Source organism: Magallana gigas, chromosome 9, assembly GCF_963853765.1.
Source record: "Magallana gigas chromosome 9, xbMagGiga1.1, whole genome shotgun sequence".
In the NCBI taxonomy this organism is placed as follows: domain Eukaryota; kingdom Metazoa; phylum Mollusca; class Bivalvia; order Ostreida; family Ostreidae; genus Magallana; species Magallana gigas.
Window position 1 is genome coordinate 608,949 of NC_088861.1, and position 24,784 is coordinate 633,732.

Genomic DNA, 24,784 nt, shown 5'->3' on the forward strand with positions numbered 1-24,784 from the left:
CTTTTTTAAAACACTGATCAAATTTTGAGAAAACTAAATCGTCTTCCAGTCCTAAGTAAAATTCATATAAATTTGTACGAATTAAAGTACACGTCCTCTTACACTAGGAGATGATTGGGGGGGGGGGGATTTGGTATGCGAGATCAGATCGTGTTTAATGTCAAAATGGATATTTTAAAACTTATCAAATTATCAAGGCAACAATCTGGAATGAAAAGTGTTCATATGAGTTTAAACTTTTTGACACAATTAAATCGAATAAATTAAGAAAGGAGCCCCAAGAGAATTCCGGTTTGTTGAGTAATAAACTTAATCCTACATTGTATATTTTTGAATGAACAGGTTTATTGAGGCGTCATTGTTTTACTAGATTTGATTTGATTTGAACATATTTTATTGTATACATACATTTAAGATACATATACAAATGGTTTGGACACAAGTTCTGACAACTTACTAGGTCTTTACTAGACGACCGCATATCTTTGTAAAACTCGACAGTTTTTGTTTTATTTACCAGAAAAGACTAAGTAAGGAACATTTATAGTTTTGTAAGAAAAAAAGTTATTTTTATGAAATAGATATGATTTCACACATAAAGTATTGTTTAAAAAAACATTTGAGCAAGTTCCTGTTAAAAAAATTTCCTTTAAATATTCCTTTAACTTTATTTCAAATTATCGACAAAATATCTGAACTATTTCATATTTTTAAATTTTATTTTTGATACATGTATTTGATAATAAAACTATTCACATAAAAAGATTCATTAATAAGATAACTAAAATTTAACCTCTTATCAAATTCAGTAATTTTCAATTCACTTATTGCAACTTGGAAACTGAATCCCAATAAAACAAAATATTTTTCAGACATTATAAGACTGTGCCAAGTTATTCCAAAATAAATAAATATGCATTGCTGATATTTTCATCCTCTTCCTTAGATAGAACAAGCGAAGTGGGGGATTTTGTATATGGTAGATTACAAATTTTTCTTACAGGGAAACTCTTTAGGTAGCCTTCTTCATCTTCAATAGTATCGTAGATACTGTCTTTCTTGGAATGGCAAACATTGAGAATGTCTCTATTTTCTTTTGCTGACTCATGCACAAGTTTGTCAACAGAAGGTATATACATTTGCTTACTTGTATTTTGAGAAGAATTTCGTCTGAAAAAGTAACAAAATACGAAATCATTTGATAGCTAGTTTTGATAAAAAGCGGCTCTTAATTCACTTAACCAAGTCTTTTTTATCTTTGACCAAAGAAGCCAACTAGCTTTAATATATCAAATGAAAGAAATAGAGAAATGATGAAATTAATGCAATCATAAGTTCTGTCCACAAATAACAAAAAATCTACTTTTGCAAAAAGAATTACACATTCATTTTGAAATTCAATAAATATAATCAGATTCATATGTCCCTCCAGAGTCATGTTTGTTAAAAACCAAATAAAATATCAATATTAAAAGTAATAAACTAGTTTGTACAAAAATTATATAAGAATACTGCAGATACTTAAATTTTTTAAAGCTAAAAACTCTCAAGACATCTACGTTTGAATTTACTTGTATAAGTTATAGTTCGAAAACGAAGAGAAGAGGGACTTCCTTACAACTAAAAGTTGTTCATGACATGCCATTTTAATATAAATGATTTTACTGGAAAAATTGATTAACTGATGTTTTCAAAAGTTGTTGTATCCCAACTTTTCATTATTACGTTCTTTTTCCATGATTAATGAATGGTACTAGACGGAGTTAAGGTATGATTTAATTATATATCTACCAATTCATAAGCATTTTTGAAACCAATATATTATAGCCTTCAGTTTTTCTTAGAGCTTTGTGAATGATATTCCAATACAAAATTAAGCCTTAGACACCCTAACATTTTGTGGTTTCTCTATGGCTCTCACTGGTGTCAGTATAACTAAAAATTAAAAATAAAATTATCATTTAAGCTTACATCTACCCTTCGAAGAACTTTTCAATATCAAACCCCTAAATTGTTAGTCCTTTTCACCTCACTACATGTAGTAATATATACCACTCAGCCGCTTATAAGCGAAATAATTCTAAAATATCTCGGTTTAGAATTATATCAATTTTTAAAAATGACTATATGAAAGTTACCTTTTTCGTCGAAGAAAAATCATCAGAGCCAATACTAACAGAACGAAAAATATCACAGGAAGTATTACACTTGTTGCAATGATCGCTGCATTTTCACTATCTGTATCTGAAAAATATGCCATTGATAAGTGTTTGTTTTTTACCTCTAATTTACATTTTTGATTATATTGTTCATAATATTTATAATGTATAAGTAATTATTTTACTAAGTAATAGCAAGCTTTATGTCAATAATACTATTTTAGGGAAAATCTCATTTGAACATTGTTTTGCGTATACGTATTGCCAAGTAAGGAAGTTGCCAATTGTGTTAATGTTTTTAGTAATGTAACTGTTTATGAAGATGGCGCTGTTATTATAGAAGTTGCATTTGTTGAACATCGTATTGATGCTTCAGTACTGGTTCTTGTTGATCTTTGTGTTGACATGAAATAGATGTTTTTGTTGTTAACTGAGTTTTTGCCCTATTTTGGTTTAATGAATTTATAATTGGGTTAATAGTTTAGCAGTTGTATTTGTTGATAAGTGTGGTGTTATATTATCAGTTGTGCAGTGTTCTTGGTGATTGAGTTAATGTTTAAGAAGTTGTAGTTGTCGATGATTAGGTTGTATTTTTAGTAGTTGTAGTTAGTTGTTGAATGTTTTGTTTTGTAGGTGTTGATTAAATGGTAAATGTTCAGAGGAGTGTAGTTGTTGGTGATTGTGTTGGTTTTCATGTAATTGTTAATAATTGGGTTGATATTTTAGCAGGAGTAAAGGTAGGCAATGGCGATATTTAATTGGATGAAAAAGTCGGTGCTGTATATAGCGATGTAGTTATTGATGGAGATTATGAGGTTGTCATTAAAGTTATTATCATTGTTGATAATAGCTATGATGTTTTAAGGTAGATGTTATAGTCAGGCACGTAGCATCAGAGGGGGTAGAGAAGGATATTTTTCTCAAATTGACTATATAAAAAGTGAATTGACATGAAGTTGCTCCCTCTCCCACTTTTAGGTTAGCATGAACAGGATTGAAATGAAAGAAAGGAGATTAACAGTTATATGTATAGGTAGAGTACGCCCCCCTAACGGGTAAGGATTTGTCACGCATTTAGAAAAGTTGTTAATTTCCTGTTTTCCCTTTTTTTTGGCTTGTCAAGATTTTTTGGATGAGCACGTTCCCCCTTTCAAAAACAATGCTATGTGCCTAGTTGTTGCTGGTTCTGTTTTGTCATTTATAAGAAAAAAATGTAGTAATAATATAATTGTTGCTGGTTATGGTTAATTCAAGTGTAAATTTATTTAATGTCTTTTTTACCCAATTGCTCTTTATTTGTGACAGGCGTTGTCTTTGGAATATGACCAATCGTTGTAGATGGTTGTTTTTGTGAACTTTGTGTTTCTTTACCTAGTGTTCCAATGGACTTAGTTGTTATCTCAGTGGTAAAAACTAAAAAAAAATACTAAGAAGAATTAGGCTTGCTGCAATAATACAATACTGTATTTTTACTCCCTGTATCTGAAAATATTTCATTTAAAATGTGTGAATTCTTCTCACTCTATGCAAGCTTAGTGTCAAAAAATTGCTTTCAGAACAAATTTGATTTTAACATTAACATTGTGCAGGATAAGTATGCCAGTACCAGCGTTGCATTTTGCCCCCCGCTTAAGACGCAGTTTCGTAAAAATCCATATACTAAATGATAGACCTTTGGCTTTAAAGTATAATTGCCACATTTGTTTTTACTGTGTTTTTACTGTGTTTTTACTGTGTCTCGCCTATATCTAATTTCCTACAGATGTTTCTTAAAATCAAACTGGAATCATATTTTCTATGAAAGGAGAAAGGGATTTCCTGTAGGAAATTGAATTCGACAGGTAGATTTTAAAAATCCTATGTTCAAATCTTACTGGAATTTAAATTTCAAATATCCTGAAGGAAAATTGTTTTTTCCTGAGGGAAAAATATTTTCCTGTAGGAATTTATTTCATAAAGGTAAATATCTCACCTGACAGGTGGAATACCTAAACAACAAAGGTGGTAATAAACTCTTAAAGTAATAATCTATCATAATGCATATTTGAATTCTTCGATACATGCAGCTGAGACGGGTGCGAAAATGCCACCTTGGCAATGGCATAATCATCTGGCACAGAGTTCATTGATTAACAAACACGCTGTTGTTTGAGTTGTTCCAGGTAAAGAAGTTGTCAATGGTGTTATTGGATTTGGTGATGCAGCTTCTGATGGAAATGTGGATGTTGGTTCAGGAGATGCAGTTGTTGATGATTGGGTTGACATTTCAGTAGGTATTTTTTCTGCCATTGTGACGGACAACGTTGTCTTCAGATTTTGAGCAATATTTGTAGCTGACTGTGTTGGTAAATTGTAAATTTCTTTCGTTGATGTTCTAATGGACTCAACTGTTTCCTTGGTGGTAGAAACTGGTGCTAAGGATGTCAGAAAAGACGTTTCCTCTCCTGGAGCAAAGCATTGTACTTGTAACCGGGCACTAGAATCATCTAGGTAAACATGAAAGAATAATAAAATAATTTATATATCTTTAAAAATGTGACACAACATATTCATTGATAAATTCGTCAATATGTATCATATTTTGAGTAAATGATAATTTCGACATTTCAAAGTAGATTTACCTGATCGCAGGCCAATGCAGTATCTGTCGTCGTTTGGATAAAACTCTTTAACAAATGAGATATTTCCAACAGTGTTATTTTTTAGCTCCACATTTCCATTCAAAAAACACACATTTCGATTCATTCCAGATTCTTGCGTACTGTCGATGATAACATCGATTCTAGATCCACAGCCATTATAACCAGGTTCCAGGGAACTCTGTTTGAGTACGTAAAGTCTAGCTTTCTCTTTGGTTATAACAGGGGTGAGGTAACAGGTACAAACATTGATACCATCCACCATTCTCTCCCCTGCTTCAGTGACGTCAATCACAACGTGATTACCGAAGATTGAAGTCGGTTTGCACATGGTGGCCACTGTTAAAGCAAATGGTACAACAATATAGGTACATGACAAATATATTATAAAAACATAATTGATTTAAAATAATTGCTGAAATTTAAAGTAATTTTTACAAACATACAAATATTTCTCTATTTGCATACTTTTCTTACCCGGAAGAGGTGAGGAAGACTGAGCGCAAAAACTCAACTGACCAGCAACCCCTGAAAGTTGCAGATAAATATATTTTATTTCATTTTACCAGTTATGAGTGTATGAATAAACAATTTAAAATTCTGATTTAAAAAAATGAGTATGCTACTTATTAATATAGGAAATTTTATATTAAGCTTTTGTTTTCTGGTATTCGTTTAAGTTTTGTTAACTGCACTTTTCAAAAACCTGTGGATCAATCGCGAATTCAACAAAGCTAAGTTTAGATTAAGATACTTGTATGTATTTAATAGAGCTTTTTTCCTTGGTACATGTATATATCTTATCTGTAATTAGTTTATTTGTTGTATCATAGACGTATCAAAGAACACATTCTGAATTAAATCCCCTTCGACTCATATGCTGAATCGTCCAGGGAGTTTTATTAAAGGAATACATTTACAAAACTTTTAATGACGTACATGATATATAAATTACGGACTCACTGAACTAAAAACAATTGATGCATATATACTGAACTGTTACTTTTTTTTTAGACATTAACTAGTAGTGGATATTTGCTGTATGTGTTAAACGACGCTGCATATACTTAGATAAATAATTACATGTATGTCTATAACGAGGAACTGCTTCGATTATTCTTCTTTACAGAAGAATATAAAAGGAAGGCGGGAATTACAATGTAAGATTTATATATATCTCCCGATTGATAAACGATTTTGAAATAAAACGAATATATGAATTTCATTGGAACATATGTTCATTTTGTTTTTTTTAACTGTTAAAATTTTTCGTGATGGGTATTTCTATAATTATTCTGCAGACCCATGCATATGAATACATTTATCAAAACCGTGAAACTGTCTTTTAAAAATTAAAATAAGCAATAAGAAAAATATACATATAATGTGATTTCATTTACATCACTTAGGGTTTATAAGTTACTCAGTCTATTTACGGTCATAAACGAATTTCCGATTCTCTAAAGAGCAGCAACTAAAGAAACATTTAAATCTTGATTGGAAAATATCAACAGATATAAATTATCTTCTGAGTAGGCATTTATGCATGACTTTTAAAAGCAAAATTGTTACAAAGTGTCTTTTACTGTATGTCGGGCATTAAATTATTTGTTCAAGTATCCTGTTGATTATTCAAATAACCATTACGGCGCATCTTATCAAAAAAACGACTTGAAAAAATGTTCCGATCGGTTTCGGTATTTTTGTACTACTCATGAATGTATAAATTTTCAGAAAATTACAAAGTTCTCCATTAAATAAATCTAATTATTTCATTAAAATTAATAATTACGTATAACCTGTCACATAAATACATTGCAACGGGTTGCGGGGTCAGCCTTCTATACTATTGCGCATGCGTATTTACTGTAAACAAAACACATTCAGGACTCGCGAAGATTATCCTGTACATGTTTGTTGATAAAAATATGTCTTATCTACTTCTCCCATGTAATAGTTGTTCAAAGTTTTAAATAAACACAATTATTATTTTGTAAGCATGTATTTTCAGTGCTTATCATAGGAGTTGACTAGAAGCTAAATTCATTTTTGTAAGTGAGGCCCCTTGAGGGGTTATTTGACTCATTAATTAATGTCTGTTCATTTTAAAATGAACCGAAATTGGAAAACCATTCATAGATTATCGAGAAAGTGATCATGTGTTCCGTTTAGAGATTCCTTTTTACCTCGTATACCACGATGATCGGAGTCGGGTGAATATCTTTTAGTTTTCAGCACGTGTCAATTATTGTCAATCAAAATCCACGTGGTACAAATAAACGATATAAGATTATTCCGGTTTGTACGATTCTTAAATTTTCGGAAGCTCATAATTACATTAATTAGGTACGTGAAAGGGATTTTTATCTATTTCAACTGTTACAATCAACGTTATTTCTTATTTCCTAACGAAACAATGGGTAAATCTGAAGTTATTCACGTATGTGTTTTCAGCTGCATGCAGTCTCTTTTAGGAATGAGTCTTTTCTGGTTTTCGACTTGTCAAACGTTTGGTGAATTGTCCATTAAATCAATATGAAAGGAAATCAAAATAGTATATTTTTCTTTCTAATTAACTATCATACAGCTTTGGCGTAGAAATAGTAATCAATGTTTAAAATCTAAGAAGGACTATATATTTGGCGGAATATTGGCGTAGGAAAATATCACGTTTCGCAATTTAGAATTACTGTAGATAAATTAGTCTGTTTTAGCATTTTTAAAACAATAACATAATTGTTGGATTTTTAACAAATGTGAACTAATGATATAATACTTGGGTTAGATTTTGTCTTTAAAATAAGATTTGCCTAACAAATTGCATTTTTAAAAGCTTTTTAAGCGCCCATTCTATACATTGATTTGTGTGAAAAAATATTGCTAAAATCAGTTTTTCTCTCTTATTAAATGGTCAATATATTTTTGCCAATTTATATCTTTATATGAAGTCATAATTATTTGTAAAACTTAGAAATATTTAATATTGGAAGCATAAAAAAATGCGGGCTAAGCAATATCAATTTTAGTTTCAATATTTTTTCCAATTTAGTAGTATAACTGATAGACATTCTGATATCCCATCATTTCATTGAAGAATAGAATCATCATATCTTAAACAGATGTCTACATAACTGCAATAATGTACTGCATTTATTTTTATTATCCTTTACGTTGAGGAAAAAGGTAAAGACCTTGACTTGACCTTTATGCGAAACAAGGAGGTCAAATTTGATTAAACTGATAGAATCATTTGTTTATATGATCTTCTTTACTGTGTCAAACTTTTATGAATTTCTTATTATTAGAAGTATGTTTGATAACAAGAAGAACTTCTTCCTTAAGCTTTAAACATAGGGAATCACATTTTACAACGCTCACCGAGACTAGGAATCATCTTTATGTGACATTACCTTTATGAGACCACCTTTATTATAGTATATAATATAGAAAATGATCTTGGATATTCATGGATACTGTAGTGTGGTTTGACCCAATATCCTTTATCATATGTCGAACTATTTTTGACACAGACCCTCGCTTTAACGCTTCAGTGACCTATTTTCAAAGATTTGCTAGTACTTTCAACATAACTATATCTACTACAAAAATTAATATTAAATAGATTTTGTCAAAGATATAAATTACAAATATGAAGGAAAACACATAACTGCGTAGCACAGGCGTCGGAACCGGGGGGTGAGGGCTTAGCGCCCCCCCCCCCCCCAACACACACACACTCTTTTGCAAATTTATACATAACCGTACCCAAAAGACCCTTTTTTCTTCTTTGTCAAGATTTTATTTATAAGTTTAGCCTCCTTCCCACTTTCAATTTATGCTAACTATCAAAGAGTTCATCCAGACGACGCGATGAAAATAGAGCGTACTGGTTGTGTTAATATACAAGAACTTACCGAAAAAATGTCTATTAAGACTTTTATTCCACCGCCAGTAAGCATCCATAATCACTTTTTTCGATTTCGAATCATTGGGCAAGTGTCTGTTTTATAAAACATCAACAACTCTTCCTCGTTCGAGTCAATTCAAACTAACGAGCATTCCCAACTTTGTGTATGTCAACATACTTAATTATTCAAGTCCTCTGATCAGTATTTCCCATTAATCAAGTGAATAAGCTCTAAGAAAAAATATTTAGAGCTAAAGAATTATTTAAAGGTTTATTTCAGTGAAACTTTACATAAAAACAGTTAGATTTATCTCAGAAATGACGTTCTAAATTGTATTGCACAAGGTCACAATAACCGCATAATATAACGTTGCATCATCGTTTTTAATCTTTGAAAAAAATCAATTCGGGTCATATAAGGGACTGTTTCAAAAGCTTCATGATATAAACAAATTGTATGATATAAATAGAACATCTTTAATTATGTGATTTTATATTTGCTTTGTCCAACGAGTTGAAATAGTTATATTCGCTCGGGTAGCCTCGCGGATATATACACCATTTCAACTAGTATAAAATCGCACAATATAGATATCCTCTATATATCACACCCCTCTCCGGCTATCTTCGGATTTTATATCACACCCCTTTCCCTTCATCATCGACTATTATGACGTAGAGTTCGGTCTGCGTCGTTCAACTCCAATCTCCGAGTATGACGTCAAAAAGTCACGTCGACTTAAACCTGGTTTTCAAACAGCTGGCGCAAAAATTTCATAGAAATTTATCAGAGATGGAATATATAGACACGGAGCGATTTGTTAACAATAATCATTCATCACATGATGTTTTTTATTGTTTCTTTAATATTTTCTATAAGTATATGATATAAAAATCATAACAATTTTTATATCGGATCCTATATTAGTCCTCGGTCGTTTTATATCAGCCCTCTAGTCTGACGGCTCTCGGCTGATATACCGCAACCTCGTGCTAATATAGATTGCGATATTAAAATTGCCACGTAATAATCTATATATATCATACTTCAAAACCATATGATACAACCTTATGTGACTCAAAAATATATTATATACTACAATTTATATTATACAATACAATATCATATGATAAATATTATAATTATGTAACATACTATTATATCATATGATATAATTTTATATATTTCAGTATCATTTGATACATTGTTATGCGATACAAGAATATAAAAAAAAATTATATCATACAGTATCGTATCATAAAATACAATAGTTTATATAACAATACCATAGGATACAATATCATATCAATATATCAAAATAAGTTGATACAATATCATATATTGTATCATACAATTTTTCACAATATAATATTATTGGATAAATATTGTATCAAATCATACAATAGTGTATCATATCATACTATATTAAAGGAATCATATTATATAATTTAACAACAAACACATCTATCAAGCAAGTTTGAGTAGGGGAGGAGGGTTTTTTTTAGCATCCTTGATAATGGAGAACAGGCTCTGTATCTAAAGCTACTTCTGCGATTCATATAAATTATATCTTAGTTATTCAACCATGCATGTTTGAAAAAGTACTATTCTCTATCAAACATGTGACATATTCCAAAAAAGTAAGCTTTCTCCAGCATTTATGGCTCTGGTTCAGCATCCTTGGAGTGCATTAGAATTCGGTGAAGATGCATCATCTATTCAAATTTGATAAAGAATGAATTATTAATGACTAAGATTTCTCTATCAAAAGCACCTGCTCCAAAAACTTTAACCAGCTCCAGAAACCTTAACCTCATTCGGCACCCGAAACCTATGGCTCTGATTCAGCATTCATGCCTGTCAATAGTGTTAGTATCATAAGACGCACAATCCATGCAAGTTTAGTTAGGCTAGGACCAGTGCAAACCAAGATAATAATAATCATTAGAGGGCACCTGTTCCAAAAACTTAAAACAGCTTAAAAAACTTTAACCTCCTCCAGCATCCGAAACCTTTAGTTAAAATTCAGTATCAAGCCTGTCAGTTCATCAATATACGCACTATCCATGCAAGTTTGGTGACGTTAGGACCAGCAGTAACTTCAAGGGGCTATCAACGGGCACCTGCTAAAAAAAAATTAACCTGCTCCAAAAACATTAACCTTTTCAAGCAGGTGTTATTCATAGTCCTGTTTCAGCATCCCTGTTTTTTAGACCATAAGTAGGTCCAGATGCATCATCCATGCAAGTTTAGTGAAGATAGGACAAATAATAATTTAGATACGGGACCTGCAACAACACTATTACATGGTTCGAACGCCGACACCGGGGGTATAGCATAAGCTGCCCCGACTCCGTTTCAGTGAGCTAAAAAGTGTAAAGAGATTAGTACAGTCATGTAGTATTCCCTACACCAAATACATTTACATCGTCCCTCTAATAACCCGCGTCCCTAAATGACAGACCAACCCTATATATATATATATATATATATATATATATATATATATAGCTTCTGAAGATTTTAAGATGAAAGCGCTTAAGCTATATTGAACGTTTTTCGTGTTTTCTTATTTAATTTTTATCTATAACTCGCCGACCACTGTGGATTTTATTGTGTTTCAATATATATATATATATATATATATATATATATATATATATATATATATATATATATATATATATATATATATATATATATATATATATATATTCAATAAATCCTTTTTCTTGGTACAGGGGATGAATAAACACAAAAAATAAGTCCAATGCTCAAACAGCTTTTATCTATAGCGCTTTCGCCCTACCGGGCTCTTCAGCAGATTTAAAAACAAAGTAAGCAAGAACTTTTACGGTTTACCAAAAATCCACAAGTCGAAACAAATTCAAACTGGAATACAAAACTTATGTGAACCTTATATTAAAGTACCGCGTCCAACAGACTTGAAACTTCGTCCAATCGTGGCTGGTCCTTCCTATCCAACACAAAGACTTAGCAATTTCCTAGACATTATACTTAAACCGCTCTGTAAATTAATACCGAGCTATATTCGGGATGACATGGACTGTTTAAATCATATACCAAATACCGTCAAAGATAATACACATCTAGTGAGTTTCGATGTAACTAGTTTATATACAAACATACCTCACAACCTGGCGTTGAGGCCATTGACTACTGGATAAACAAAAATGAAAGCATTCTACAAACAAGATGTTCGAAAGAATTTATTCTTGAGGGAATTACACTCGTGCTGGAAAATAATCATTTTTTCTTTGATGACAAATATTTTCTACAGACAAAAGAAACAGCCATGGGAACAAAGGTCGCCCCCACTTACGCCAATTTGGTTCTTGGTTACCTCGAAGAAAAGCTTACTTTAGAGTGAAAAACATCTTTTGGAGAAGAAAATGCCCTATACATCAAAAACAACTGGAAACGCTACCTAGACGATTGTTTCATTTTTTGGACAAAATCACTGGACGACTTACAAAATTTCCACAAAATTCCTAATTCTCTACATGACAGCCTACAATTTACAATAGAAATTAGTGAAAAAGAATTACCCTTTTTGGACATTTTAGTGATAAAAGATGGAATGAAAATTACTACGGATCTTTTCTACAAAAAGACAGATTCTCACCAATATTTGATTTTTGATTCATGTCATCCTTCTCATACAAAACGAAACATCCCTTTTAATATGGCCCGGCGAATCTGTACCATCGGTGTAGATGAAGAACGGAGGAAAACAAGACTGTCCGAACTGAAAACATTTCTTACCAGACAAAAATATCCTATACAGCTCATCGAATCAGCAATACGCAAGGCGACAGAAACACCAATTGCAGAAATTAGATCAATTAAACAACGTGAGGAAAGCAATACCAAAATTCCCTTTGTTCTCACCCACAACCCGAGGAATCGCAACATGTTTAAATCAGCCAAACAGTTTTTCCCTATTCTACAACAATCAGAAAACTTACAAGAACTGATCCAGCCTAATGATATTCTTCACAGCAGACGGCAACCTCCAAATCTGAAGAACATTCTTACCAAAGCCAAATTCACTTCAAACCCCGTAACACCAACTGTATCTAAATGCGAGGATCCACGATGCGGGACATGTCCTTTTCTACAAACCGGCCCATCCATAATGTTCAAGAACGGTATGCATTTCAACGTTAATTCAACAATGAATTGCAAATCCAAGAACCTGATTTACTGCATGACGTGCCCTACTTGTGGTGACAACTATATAGGACAAACTGGAACCAAACTCGCAGATAGAGTGCGCGTCCACAAGCAGCATGCAGATTAGAGACCCATCTGTGAGGAACACACCATGCAGCGGCCATTTCGATATATGCGGAAAGGGAATGTTTTATATTTTCCCTTTTTATAAAGTGAACGAAAACAATGAACAATTGCGTAAAGCTAAAGAAAATCATTTTGTTAAACTGTTTAAACCTAAGTTAAATTCTTAATATTTTGTATTTTTAACATCTGCATATATATACATGTATATAATTATGTACAAAAGACACTGGACTTTTATCATTATAATTGTGTTGACTCTTTTTATGCACTGTATAATGTTTTGACGTCACTATGTTTTGACGTCATAATCACGTCTTCAACAGTTTGTTTGTATAACGTTGCCTACCTAACGTCACGAGATTGGCGTCATAATGTTCTTGCTTACTTTGTTTTTAAATCTACTGAAGAGCCCGGTAGGGCGAAAGCGCTATAGATAAAAGTTGTTTGAGCATTGGACTTATTTTTTGTGTTTATATATATATATATATATATATATATATATATATATATATATATATATATATATATATATATATATATATATATATATATATATATAAAAACGAATAAGTCCTTGGTATAGGTAACGATATAGAAAAATGTTTTCAGTAGACGATAACACAATAATCCATTTCTTTCAAATTTAATCCAGAGCGCTTTCGCCTGATCGGCTCTTCAGTGGATTTCAAATTATAACAGAAATAACAAACGTTGACGTCGTTATTATGACGTCATAAAGTAGACAACGTCACGAACAGTGTAAACAATATTTGGAGATGGCGGCAAATATTTTTTACAAACACATGTAAACGTAATAAAATATGTACAAATGATATTGTTTTAAAATAAGAGGTTATTGAAATGAAAGCTAAATAAAGTCAATGCAGAATAAATAATGCAATTATCGATTAAGTTTAGGTTTAAATTTTTTTATGAAATATTGTTCTTTTGCAAGTCGCAGCTGATCACTTTCCTCGCGGACTTTGTAAAACGTTTGAAATTTTTCCATTTTACAAAGTCCGCGAGGAAAGTGATCAGCTGCGACTTGCAAAAGAACAATATTTCATAAAAAAATTTAAACCTAAACTTAATCGATAATTGCATTATTTATTCTGCATTGACTTTATTTAGCTTTCATTTCAATAACCTCTTATTTTAAAACAATATCATTTGTACATATTTTATTACGTTTACATGTGTTTGTAAAAAATATTTGCCGCCATCTCCAAATATTGTTTACACTGTTCGTGACGTTGTCTACTTTATGACGTCATAATAACGACGTCAACGTTTGTTATTTCTGTTATAATTTGAAATCCACTGAAGAGCCGATCAGGCGAAAGCGCTCTGGATTAAATTTGAAAGAAATGGATTATTGTGTTATCGTCTACTGAAAACATTTTTCTATATATATATATATATATATATATATATATATATCAAACATTGCAATAGCTCTCAAATTGACATATACCTGCCTAAAGGGAAGGATAGAGATAACCATAATGCACAGGGAAATTCACAATAATGGAGCTCCATCTCTGACCCAGCCGGCGCTTGAACTCACAACCTCTTGGGCCTGTTTCTCAAAAAGACCTACGTCCAGGCGTAAGCTTAGTCCGGACTAAATCAGGGATTAAACCTCAAAACCAGACTAAGTTGCGTTTCACAAAAAGGTGGAAAGTCCTTAGTCTGTGCACAAAAATGGCAAGAGTTTTGTTTTTAAGGCAAAATAAACAAAGAATTTTAATTTTTGGTTTGTTTTACGTGTTATTAAGGTTAATATTCTCATTTATTGAAATATTTGTACATGTACGTAGAACTTTAAAAAATACCTATTGTTCGATGACTCTTCCTATTTCTAAATAAAGATTAAATCAATTTGATAAATAATGGGCTTACCTTATTTAACGCATGTAATATACATAAGATTACTACACGTTAATGAAATCTACTTTAAGTATGAAGAATTAAAGATAAGTATACCCTGATAAATGATATAAACACAATAATTTAAAAAATGCTATAATTTTAAATTAAACAAGATAGATGTATATATAAGTAGGAATCGATTATTGATTATTAGATCCATACTCAGTAAGCATAGACTAGAATTTAATGTTTCTAATCAAATTTGAACCTATGAAACTGATTTCAAAATATTGAGAATACTCCTTTGAATATGAGCAACGCAAAACGTTTTCAGTTTTAATTTGTCCTTGTGTGTAGTTGTTTATTCTCTACCTATATTACTTACAACTTTACAACACGTATACATTCTCATTTTCATTTTTTTATTCCTAGTATCTTTACAAAACAGTATGAAAGCTATATGTTTTTTAAATGTTTTTGAACTCGCATTTTGATACATGTACAATCAATTTTTGTTAACAAATTACTTAAAAGTATGTTTTAGAATCGTGCAGAGTGTGTATCAGTTTTAGATATATTGACAAGCGTATGTCAAGGTTCTTGAAGTTCAAAAATTTCACATGCAAACCTCCTTGAACTTTCGGAAATCAAATTCATAAATCGTATTAATTCTAGGATTAAGTGATCAATTGCCTTCATATTAAACATCGATTGTAATTCTTTTAAATAGGTATGGTTTACAAGTACTATCAATGACCTTCGTGCGTATGCATATGTGCTGTTTATTTGTATCATTGAACGGAATTGATCTTCATTTACTTGAATTCATGATAGTTTTTTTCTTCATATTTAAGATGTATGTATATCAAGGGATGTTATTTTTTATTTCAAAGTTGTCGACTTGCAATACAAACGCGTTGTTTTAGCAGTTTTACAACCGTGTGCATTATTTACACATTCATCTAGCTTGCATTCGGCATACTTATTAAGGTCTTCCGTTTCCAACGGAATACCTTATAGTGATTGTAATGTTTTTTATTATTTTTTTTCCCCTTTTTTTGTCCACAAGATTTCTCAGAGATGGTTGGACAGATTTTTGTGATATTTTCTGGCATGAAAGATAATGACAATATCTATAGGCGTTTTTTTCATTTTGTCAAAAATCATTTCCGGTCGTCCGTTTCCTGTCCCGCGTTGAAAAAGCTTGTCACCTCGAGATCTCAAAATCGATAAAGACTTGAGCATCCAAACTTTGTGGAATGATAGACCTATAGTTGTAGATGTGTTTAAACTATTTTTTTTGTTCGTCATAACTTCCGGTCGTCACCAGAAGCACTTCAAAAATAATAACTGTTACGCATTAAATTCCTTTTCCATAGAATAAATATATAAGTATAAATCTATACATAGGTTTTGCATGCGATGTTATATTAACAAAAAAATTCTACTTTCGGTAAGATATCTCAAATATCTCAGGTAGCTTTCTTGAAACACATTTTGTACAAACGAGATCTCAGAAACTTTGAAACACATTTCGTACCCATGATATCTCGAAAGTATTAATGATCAAGCCCAAAAACTTTCATGGATGGTAGACATTTGATTGAAGATGTGTTTATTTTTTCTTCCGTCACTTCCGGTCCACACAGGAAGAGTTCAAACAAATCGAGCTGTTTATCAGTTCAACTTTTTTCCATTGATATTTGTAGTGTGCTGGATGAGAAATGAAGTACAAAGGGCAAGTATACAAGAAATATTAAATACAATTTAGATTGAGCACTTCCGTTTGTCCGTTTCCTGTCCCGCGTTGAAAAAGCTTGTATCAACAAGATCTCAGAAACGGTAAAGACTTGAACATCCAAACTTTGAGGGATGATAAACATATAGCTGTAGATGTGTTCACACTATTTTGTTTTGTTCGTCGTAACTTTCGGTAGTCACTGGAAGCACTTCAAAAATAACTACTTTTTCGCATAAAATTCCTTTTCCATAAAATAAATATATAAGTATAAATCTATGGTAGCTTTTTTGAAACACGTTTTGTACAAACAAGATCTCAGAAACTATAAGTGATCAAAGCACAAAACTTTCATGGATAATAGACATTTGATTGAAGATGTGTTTAACCGGTTTCGTTTTGTCTTCCGTCACTTTCGGTCCACACACGAAGAGTTCAAACAAATAAAGCTGTTTATCAGTTTAACTGTTTTCCTTTGATATTTGTAGTGAAGTCGATGAAAAATTAAGTAGAAAGGGCAAGTACAAAAAAAATATTAATTACAATTTACATTGAGCACTACCGTTTGTCCGTTTCCTGTCCCGAGACAAAAAACCTTGATTCCTGGAGATCTCAAAAACGGTAACGACTTGAACGATCAAACTTTGTGGGATGATAGACCTATGTATGTACATGTGTATACACTATTTTGTTTTGTTCGGCGTCACCGGAAGCACTTCAAAAATTTGTTTTATTCATTTTACATAAAATGAAAATATCAGTATACAATCTTACATATGTCATCTATATAATGTTAAATTGGCAAATAAATTTTACTTCCGGTGAGATATCTCAAATATCTCTATGTAGCTTTCCTTTTTACAAATTTGATGTCCGCGAGATTTTCGTCATTGTAAGTGATTGAGACACGAATCTTTCATGATTGATAGAATTTTGATTGGGGATGTGTTTAACGGATTTAATTTTGTCAACTGTCACTTCCGGTTCTTACCGGAAGGGTTCAAACAAATCCTGTTTTTAACAAGTTTATTTGACTTTCTTGGAATTTCATCTAGCCTGATAAACAGTGATGTACATTAAGCAAATGTATGAGAAATACCAGCTTTTGTTTTTATTAATCACTTTCGTTCGTCCGTTTCGGTCCCGAGACAAAAAATATTGTTTCAAAGAGATCTTGGCAGAGACGTGAACAACAAAACTTTGAGGAAAGATTGACATATGATTGTACAAATGGTTAACATTTTTGTTTAGTTCGGCGTTACTTCCAGTCGTCACAGAAAGTACTTCAAAAATTGATTTCTTTTTCATTCTCGTTGTTTTACATGTAAATAACGTCTGGATATATCATTCACAATAATTATCATATCCACTTTTTTTTCTATGTGAGAGAAGCAATGTCTTACAGTTAAATTGATACATGTATATCAAAACGGAAGACCTTTTTGTTGCTTTTGCTACAAGAGTCTAGTTATATTAACAATTGTATACACCACCACCCCAATAACCCAAATGCAGATGGTGAAAAATAAGTATCAAATGTACTTGTTAAAACCGCTAAGATGCAAAATGTCTTATCCAGAGGGGGACAGGGGATTTTTTAGATGCCTTTTCCATTAAAATTTTAGAAACCTTTTATTTATAAATCTTTCTTCAAAATGTAGGGTGTTCTTAGATGACTGGTTTTTTATCTATATTTTATTCAAGATACTGTATACAGGGTTATTTTCGTCCCGTGTAATTTCCACCCTTCTACACTTGCAAACAGTTTCGCTATGTTGTGAATTCGCCCAGTCACGATTGTTATTTAAGCTACTTAATATTAGACAGTGAAAATTAACAAGTCTTAAATTGGCCCGCTGATAACGAGGGTGAAATGATTGAAAATTAAACGAGGGCGAATAATTCTCTGTATATAGTATATATCAATCATTCAACCCCCACCCCAAAAAAAACACCCCCAAAACAAAACAATCAATCGATTAAACCAAAAAACAGGAAAGGGAGTTGGGGAGACCCCGGCCTCAAATGTTGATAAGTCCTGTATATTGTTAATTGTTGACAATATCTTTCAAAACTATTATCATTTGAATCGCAGAAAAAAAAGAATCGTTTCCGTGCCATTGTCTACATTCTTTCAATATTGAAACAGAGTATGGAACTTTTCTTCCTTCTGTAGACATGGACAAAGTTTATGTATATGTTATAATTACTGTAGATATTTTCGATTTCAGTTGGTTGCTGTTTTACTCATGGCCATACTATTGTCTATAAATAATATATAGTTATATGATAAAAAAAAATCAAGCCTTATCCCAGCATCTGAAAGTGTCTAAATATCTATATGAAGCATGACTTATCATTCTGCAAACGTATGCGGGCATATCTACTGTACTCTGTCCCTGCATTCTATAAATATTTGAAGTTTACACGAACGTTGGAGTTAATTTCTATGCATTGTTTCGTTCAATTAATATATAGCATTGTGCCTCAATATCATCTACAATGCATTCAATTGTCATATATTTAGTTTCTGAAAACCTCTTATATATGCCTCTTTCATATTAAAGAGACAGTACGGCGGATCTTATCAAAACACCGACTTGAAAAAAATTTCCGATCGGGTTCGGTATTTTTGTACTACTCATGAATGTATAAACTTTCAGAAAAAAATAAAGTTCTCCATGCAATAAATCTAATTATTTCATTAAACTTGATAATTACTTATAACATATCACATAAATACATCGCAACGTGTTCGGGGTTCAGCCTTCTATACTATTACGCATGCGTATTTACTGTAAGCAAAACACATGCAGGGCTCGCGAAGAATTTCCTGGACAGGTTTGTTGGTTTGTTGATAAAAATATGTCTTTTCTACTTCTCATTGGTAATAACTGTTCAAAGTTTTTAATATAACCACAATTTTTATTTTGTAAGCATGTATTTTTCGTGTTTATCATAGAAGTTGCTACAACCTAAATTTATTTTCATAAATGAGGCCCCTTGAGGGGTTATTTGACATATTTATGTCTTTTCATTTTAAAATGAACCTAAATTGGTAAACCATTTATAAATTATCGAGTAAGTAAGGATGTGTTTCATTTAGAGAATCGCTTTAACCTCGCTTTTCATGATAACCGTAGTGGGACGAAGATCTTGTAGTTTTCAGCACGTTTTAATTACTGTCAATCAAAGTCCACGTGGTACAAATAAACGATATAAGATTATTCCGGTTTGTACGACCCTTGAATTCCCGGAAGCTCATAATTACGTTAATTAAGTATGTGAAAGGGATTTTCATGTATTTCAACTATTACAATAAACGTTATTTCTTTTTTCCTAACTATACAATAGGTAAATCTGAAGTTATTCACACATGTGTTTTCAGCTGCACTGTCTCTTTAATTGTTTTCTATAAAAATTTCATTATGTTAAGAAGTGTATAGGCATTTGTTCTACTATCATTTATAAAAATTTATGAACAACTTGAACTATGCACATTCAATGGTAAAGTATAACATGCGTACTTTCGGGTACATGAATTATGAATTGGACAATTGATCCACCACATATAATCAAAGCCTCAAAGCAAAACAAAATACGATATGCACATATTTCCCATTTATAGCACATGTACTCGAAAGTACACATATAACTAGTATGCTATACAACTGAATGTGCATATTTCAAGTTGTTCATAAGAGTGTATATTAATGAAGGTAGAACAAATGGATATACACTTCTAAACATAATAAAATATTTAAAAAATACATGTAGGCTACAGTTGATATGAAAGAGGCACATATAAGAAGAAGTTTCAGAAACCAAATTTATGACTGTGACAATTAAATGTATTGTTGACGATATTGAGGCATAATATTGTACATATTAATTGATCGAAACAATGCATAGAAATTAACTCCAATATTCGTGTAAAATTCAAATATTTCTAGAATGCAGGGGCAGGGTTCAGTACATATGCAGAATGGTAAGTAATGCTTCATATAGATATTTAGACACTTTCATATGATGGGATAAGGCTTGATTCTTTTTTATGATATCACAATATTACATGTATTTATAGAAAATGATATGACCATGAGTTAAACAGCAACCAACTGAAATCTAAATTATTACTGTATAAATATCACATGAACCTTGTCTATGTCTACAGAGGGCAGAAAAGTTCCATCCTCTGATCCAGTATTGAAAGAATGTAAACAATGACTTAAAAACGATTCTTGATTTTCGGCGATTCAAATGATAATATAGTTTTGAAAGAGTTTGTCTACAATTAACAACACAGGAATTATCAACATTTGAGGCCAGGGTCTCCCCTACTCCCTTTCCTGTTTTTGGTTTTTTCAATTAATTGGTTTTTTTTTCGGGGGTCGGGGGATTGAAAGTAATATATTCTGTATACAGGGAATTATTCGCCCCGTTTAATATTCAACCATATAACCCTCATTGTCAGCGGGCGAATTTAGGACTTGTAGATTTTCAAAGTCTAATATTAAGTAACGAAGTACCAACTCACGAGAGAGCGAAACTGAAAGTGTAGAAGGGCGAAAATTACACAGGACGAAAAAAAACACCCTGCATACAGTATCTTGATTAAAATATAGATCTAAAAGCAGTCATCTAAGAACCCCGTACCAATTTGAAGGAAGTTGAATAAATAAAAGGATTCGAACAGTTTAATAGAAAAGGCATCAAAAAATTCCCTATCCCTCTCCGGATAAGACATTTCCATCTTTGCAATTTTAACAAGTACATTTGAGACTTATTTTTTCCCTATCTGCTTTTGGGTTATTGAGGTGGGGTGTATCCAAATGCTAGCTAGTTTAATTTGTATATGATGAAGACTGTTGTAAAACTGCTAAAGCAACGTCTTTTGTATTGCAAGTCGACAACGAGAGCACAACTATTCTGAATTATGAAGTAATTAAAGATGAATTCAATTAAATGAGTAAAAATAATCGACACATAGGCATATGCACAAAGATCATTGATAGTAAACCATACCTATTTTAAGCGATTTATAATCGATGTTAAATATGAACGCAATTGATCACTTATTCCTAGAAAATTAATAAGATTTATGAATTTGATTTCCAAATATTCAAGGAGGTGTGCATGTGCAATTTTTGAATCTTCAAGAACCTTAACAAACGCTAGTCAATAGACCTAAAATTAATACACACTCTGCAATCTGAAACATATTTTAAAGAAATATTTTAACAAACAAAAATTGATTGTATCTAAATGCGAGTTCATAGACATTTAAATAACATGTAGAGTTCATAATGTTTTGTAAAGGAGTAAAGAAAAAGAGAATGCATATGTATTGTAAAATTGTAAGTAATATAGGTAAAGAACATACAGCCACACACATGGAAAAATTACAATGTAAACATTTTGAGTTGCTCCTATTTAAAAGCGTATTCTCAATATTTTGAAACCAGTTTCGTTTCATAGGTGCAAATTTGATTAGAAACATTAAATTCTAGTCTATGCTTAAGGGGGCTTTTTGATCTTATTGAAAGATCAATAAGCTATTCGTACTTATATACATGCATCTATCTTGTTGTGTAATACATGTTTGATTTAGAATTATAGCATCTTTTTTAATTATTGTGTTTAGATCATTTATCGGGGTATACCATCTTTAATTCTCCATACTTAAGGTAAATTTCATTGACGAGTAGTAATGTATATTTCATTGTACATACATTTAATAAGTTAAGCCCATTATTTTTCAAAATTGGTTAAATCTTAATTTATTTAGAAATAGGAACAGTTATCGAACAGTAGGTATTTTAAGTTATACGTACATGTACAAATATTTCAATAAATGCGAGTGTTTTCCTTAATAATACGTAAAATAACCCGAAAATTAAAATTCTCTGTTTATTTAGCCTTAGAAACAAAACCCTCGCCAGTTTTGTACACAGACTAAGAACTGACGCCTACCCATTAGTAGGCGTAGATTTAAACCTAAATTTAGTCCCGACTAAGTTTCCGCCTGTTTGTAAAACGAAACATGGAGCTTTAGAGCAGCAGAGATGGAGCTTCATTATAGGGGATTCCCTTGTACTTTATGTATATCTTTATCACTCACTGTTGGCAGATGAGATATATAAAGAACAATTTAAAGGGGTTTTAAACTATTTTAGGCTTTGGTCTTTTGTTTGGTATAAATAGATATGTACACTATATTGAATCTTAAGCGGGTGCAAAAATGCCACCTTGGCAATGGCATAATTATCCGGCAGAGTGTTGCAAGTATATTTTATCTTGAAACTATAATCAAGTGAAAAAAACATTCATACTCATATTTTAGAGTTTTCGTTTGCTTTTAAACAGAGCTTTTTTTCGTAAGGAGACCGTATTTGCATAGCTTAAATATAACCATTACCAACTAGCCTTTTGACAACTAAAAGTTAATTACTCTAACTGCTTTCCATTTGGTTTACTGCAATCACCAAAACTTTAAAAGTTTGCATTAATGATTTCATCAATTCGTGAAATAAAAAAACTGACCTTTTGCAAAAGAGATGAGAAGAATGGCGACAAACAGCTGCATCTTTTTTGTACATGTGATAAGGTTAAGACTGGTTTAAAATCTTCACAAAATTTAATTTTGTGAAATTCCTTAACGTTCATACATTCATTCCAGCAAATCAGTCGTTCAGATCTCAATTTCCGTTCCAAATACGCATTCCATTACTTTATGTAGTTCAAAATTATGTTTATTGCGACTGGTCTACATTTAAACACCAATCATGTGACCTTTAACAAGGATTAATAATACACGTCAAATAAAGTTCCATTCATTGAAAACTGCATTATCATAGTCATTGAATAGAACGGTTACACAATCCACCTCATGGGTATTTCTCTATCCATTTGAATAGAACCTATGGCACAAAAAATCAACAAAGATTTAAAAGGTTTGATAAAATACAAAGACCCTTGCGTGATATAATTTAACAACCACCCTATCCTCAACCCCCTTTCAAGTTTGAAAGATATTTCGTACTTTTTTGTAATGTGGTACTTCCAAAAGCATCCATTATTTTGTGTGTGTAACAATATATGAAAGTTAATCTTTTTAGATTATAGTTAATGTTAGAATAAGACGTCGTTCTTAGGAACTCACACACATCCCTGCAAATGTGTTCAGAATGTTTTCTTTATTATTGCTAAGTATGTAATAAATCCAGAAGTGCTCGAATGAAAGTTCACGAGACTTTACCGAGATTTGTTCAGTTCCTGTCAAATTTCGAGCGGAAGTATAAGTGTTCGGATAATATTCTCAAAATACGTAAATACTGGTCATTTTTCATATCACATCCTACCTTGATTTATTGTAAAACATGAAAATTTATTAAGATATATGTCTTATTCCATCATCTAAAGGTTATTTAAACTAAACGATGATATTCAAACCAGAGGTATCGTTCGTGTTCAACCACTTTACACGTGGTTGAAAGTATAAACATTGGGTTGTTTAATAAAATCATAACCATGTTTGAGGCTTTTGGCGTGCAATACCATGCTTTTTTAAAAAAAAGAATGGGTATCTGTTTTGTATAAAAACTTAGTATATCGAGCTATTTTCAAGGAACATCATGCATAAAATATTATAGTCTATTTCACTATTGGTGCTATTACTAGGTTAGGCGCAGATCCAAAATTAATCCTAAAAGGGGTGGCGCTACTAAGCATGTTAATTGTTGCAATATCAGAAAAAACATATATTTTCTATTGTCAAATTTATTTCTAAAACTCGTTTTATACTCTAATTAATGAAGCAAAAGTTTAAAGTCAATAAACGTCTAGATTTTATAAGTGACTAAAAGTACCTATAGATTCTAATCTATAGGAAAATCGACTATAAACACAAAGCACGATTTTTACCGCGAAACTGAAGGGGTCAAATAAAACCACGTTGTCTAAACTTAAATGACAATAACATTCGCAGGGGTGACACCGGTATACTCATTTATGAATTATGCGGTATTTATAGCGTCATGAATAAATGATTTCATTGACATCAATCCTCAGCTTCTGGACATTTGACGGTCGTATCTATATCAAGATGGAGCAAAACGGTGAAAAACTTGAAGTCACCTCTCTTGA

At 31.7% G+C, this 24,784-nt stretch overlaps 1 protein-coding gene across 2 annotated transcripts; it reads right to left on the minus strand.

Annotated features, from left to right (window-relative positions):
* Positions 1-744: 744 nt before the first annotated feature.
* On the minus strand, positions 745-23,419 carry LOC117691740 (uncharacterized). Of its 2 annotated transcripts, none has more exons than XM_034478386.2 (7): positions 23,183-23,419; positions 5,276-5,326; positions 4,781-5,137; positions 4,298-4,645; positions 3,531-3,572; positions 2,139-2,244; positions 745-1,170 (listed from the first exon to the last, which is right to left on the minus strand). In XM_034478386.2, exons 1-7 carry the CDS (start codon positions 23,223-23,225, stop codon positions 894-896), a joined length of 1,224 nt encoding a protein of 407 aa, XP_034334277.2. In that variant the 5' UTR covers positions 23,226-23,419; the 3' UTR covers positions 745-893. The 2 variants fall into 2 exon arrangements, with proteins under 2 accessions (XP_034334277.2, XP_034334274.2); XM_034478383.2 differs by having other exon boundaries at positions 750-1,170; positions 3,441-3,572; positions 23,183-23,415.
* Between the last annotated feature and the right edge of the window lie 1,365 nt (positions 23,420-24,784).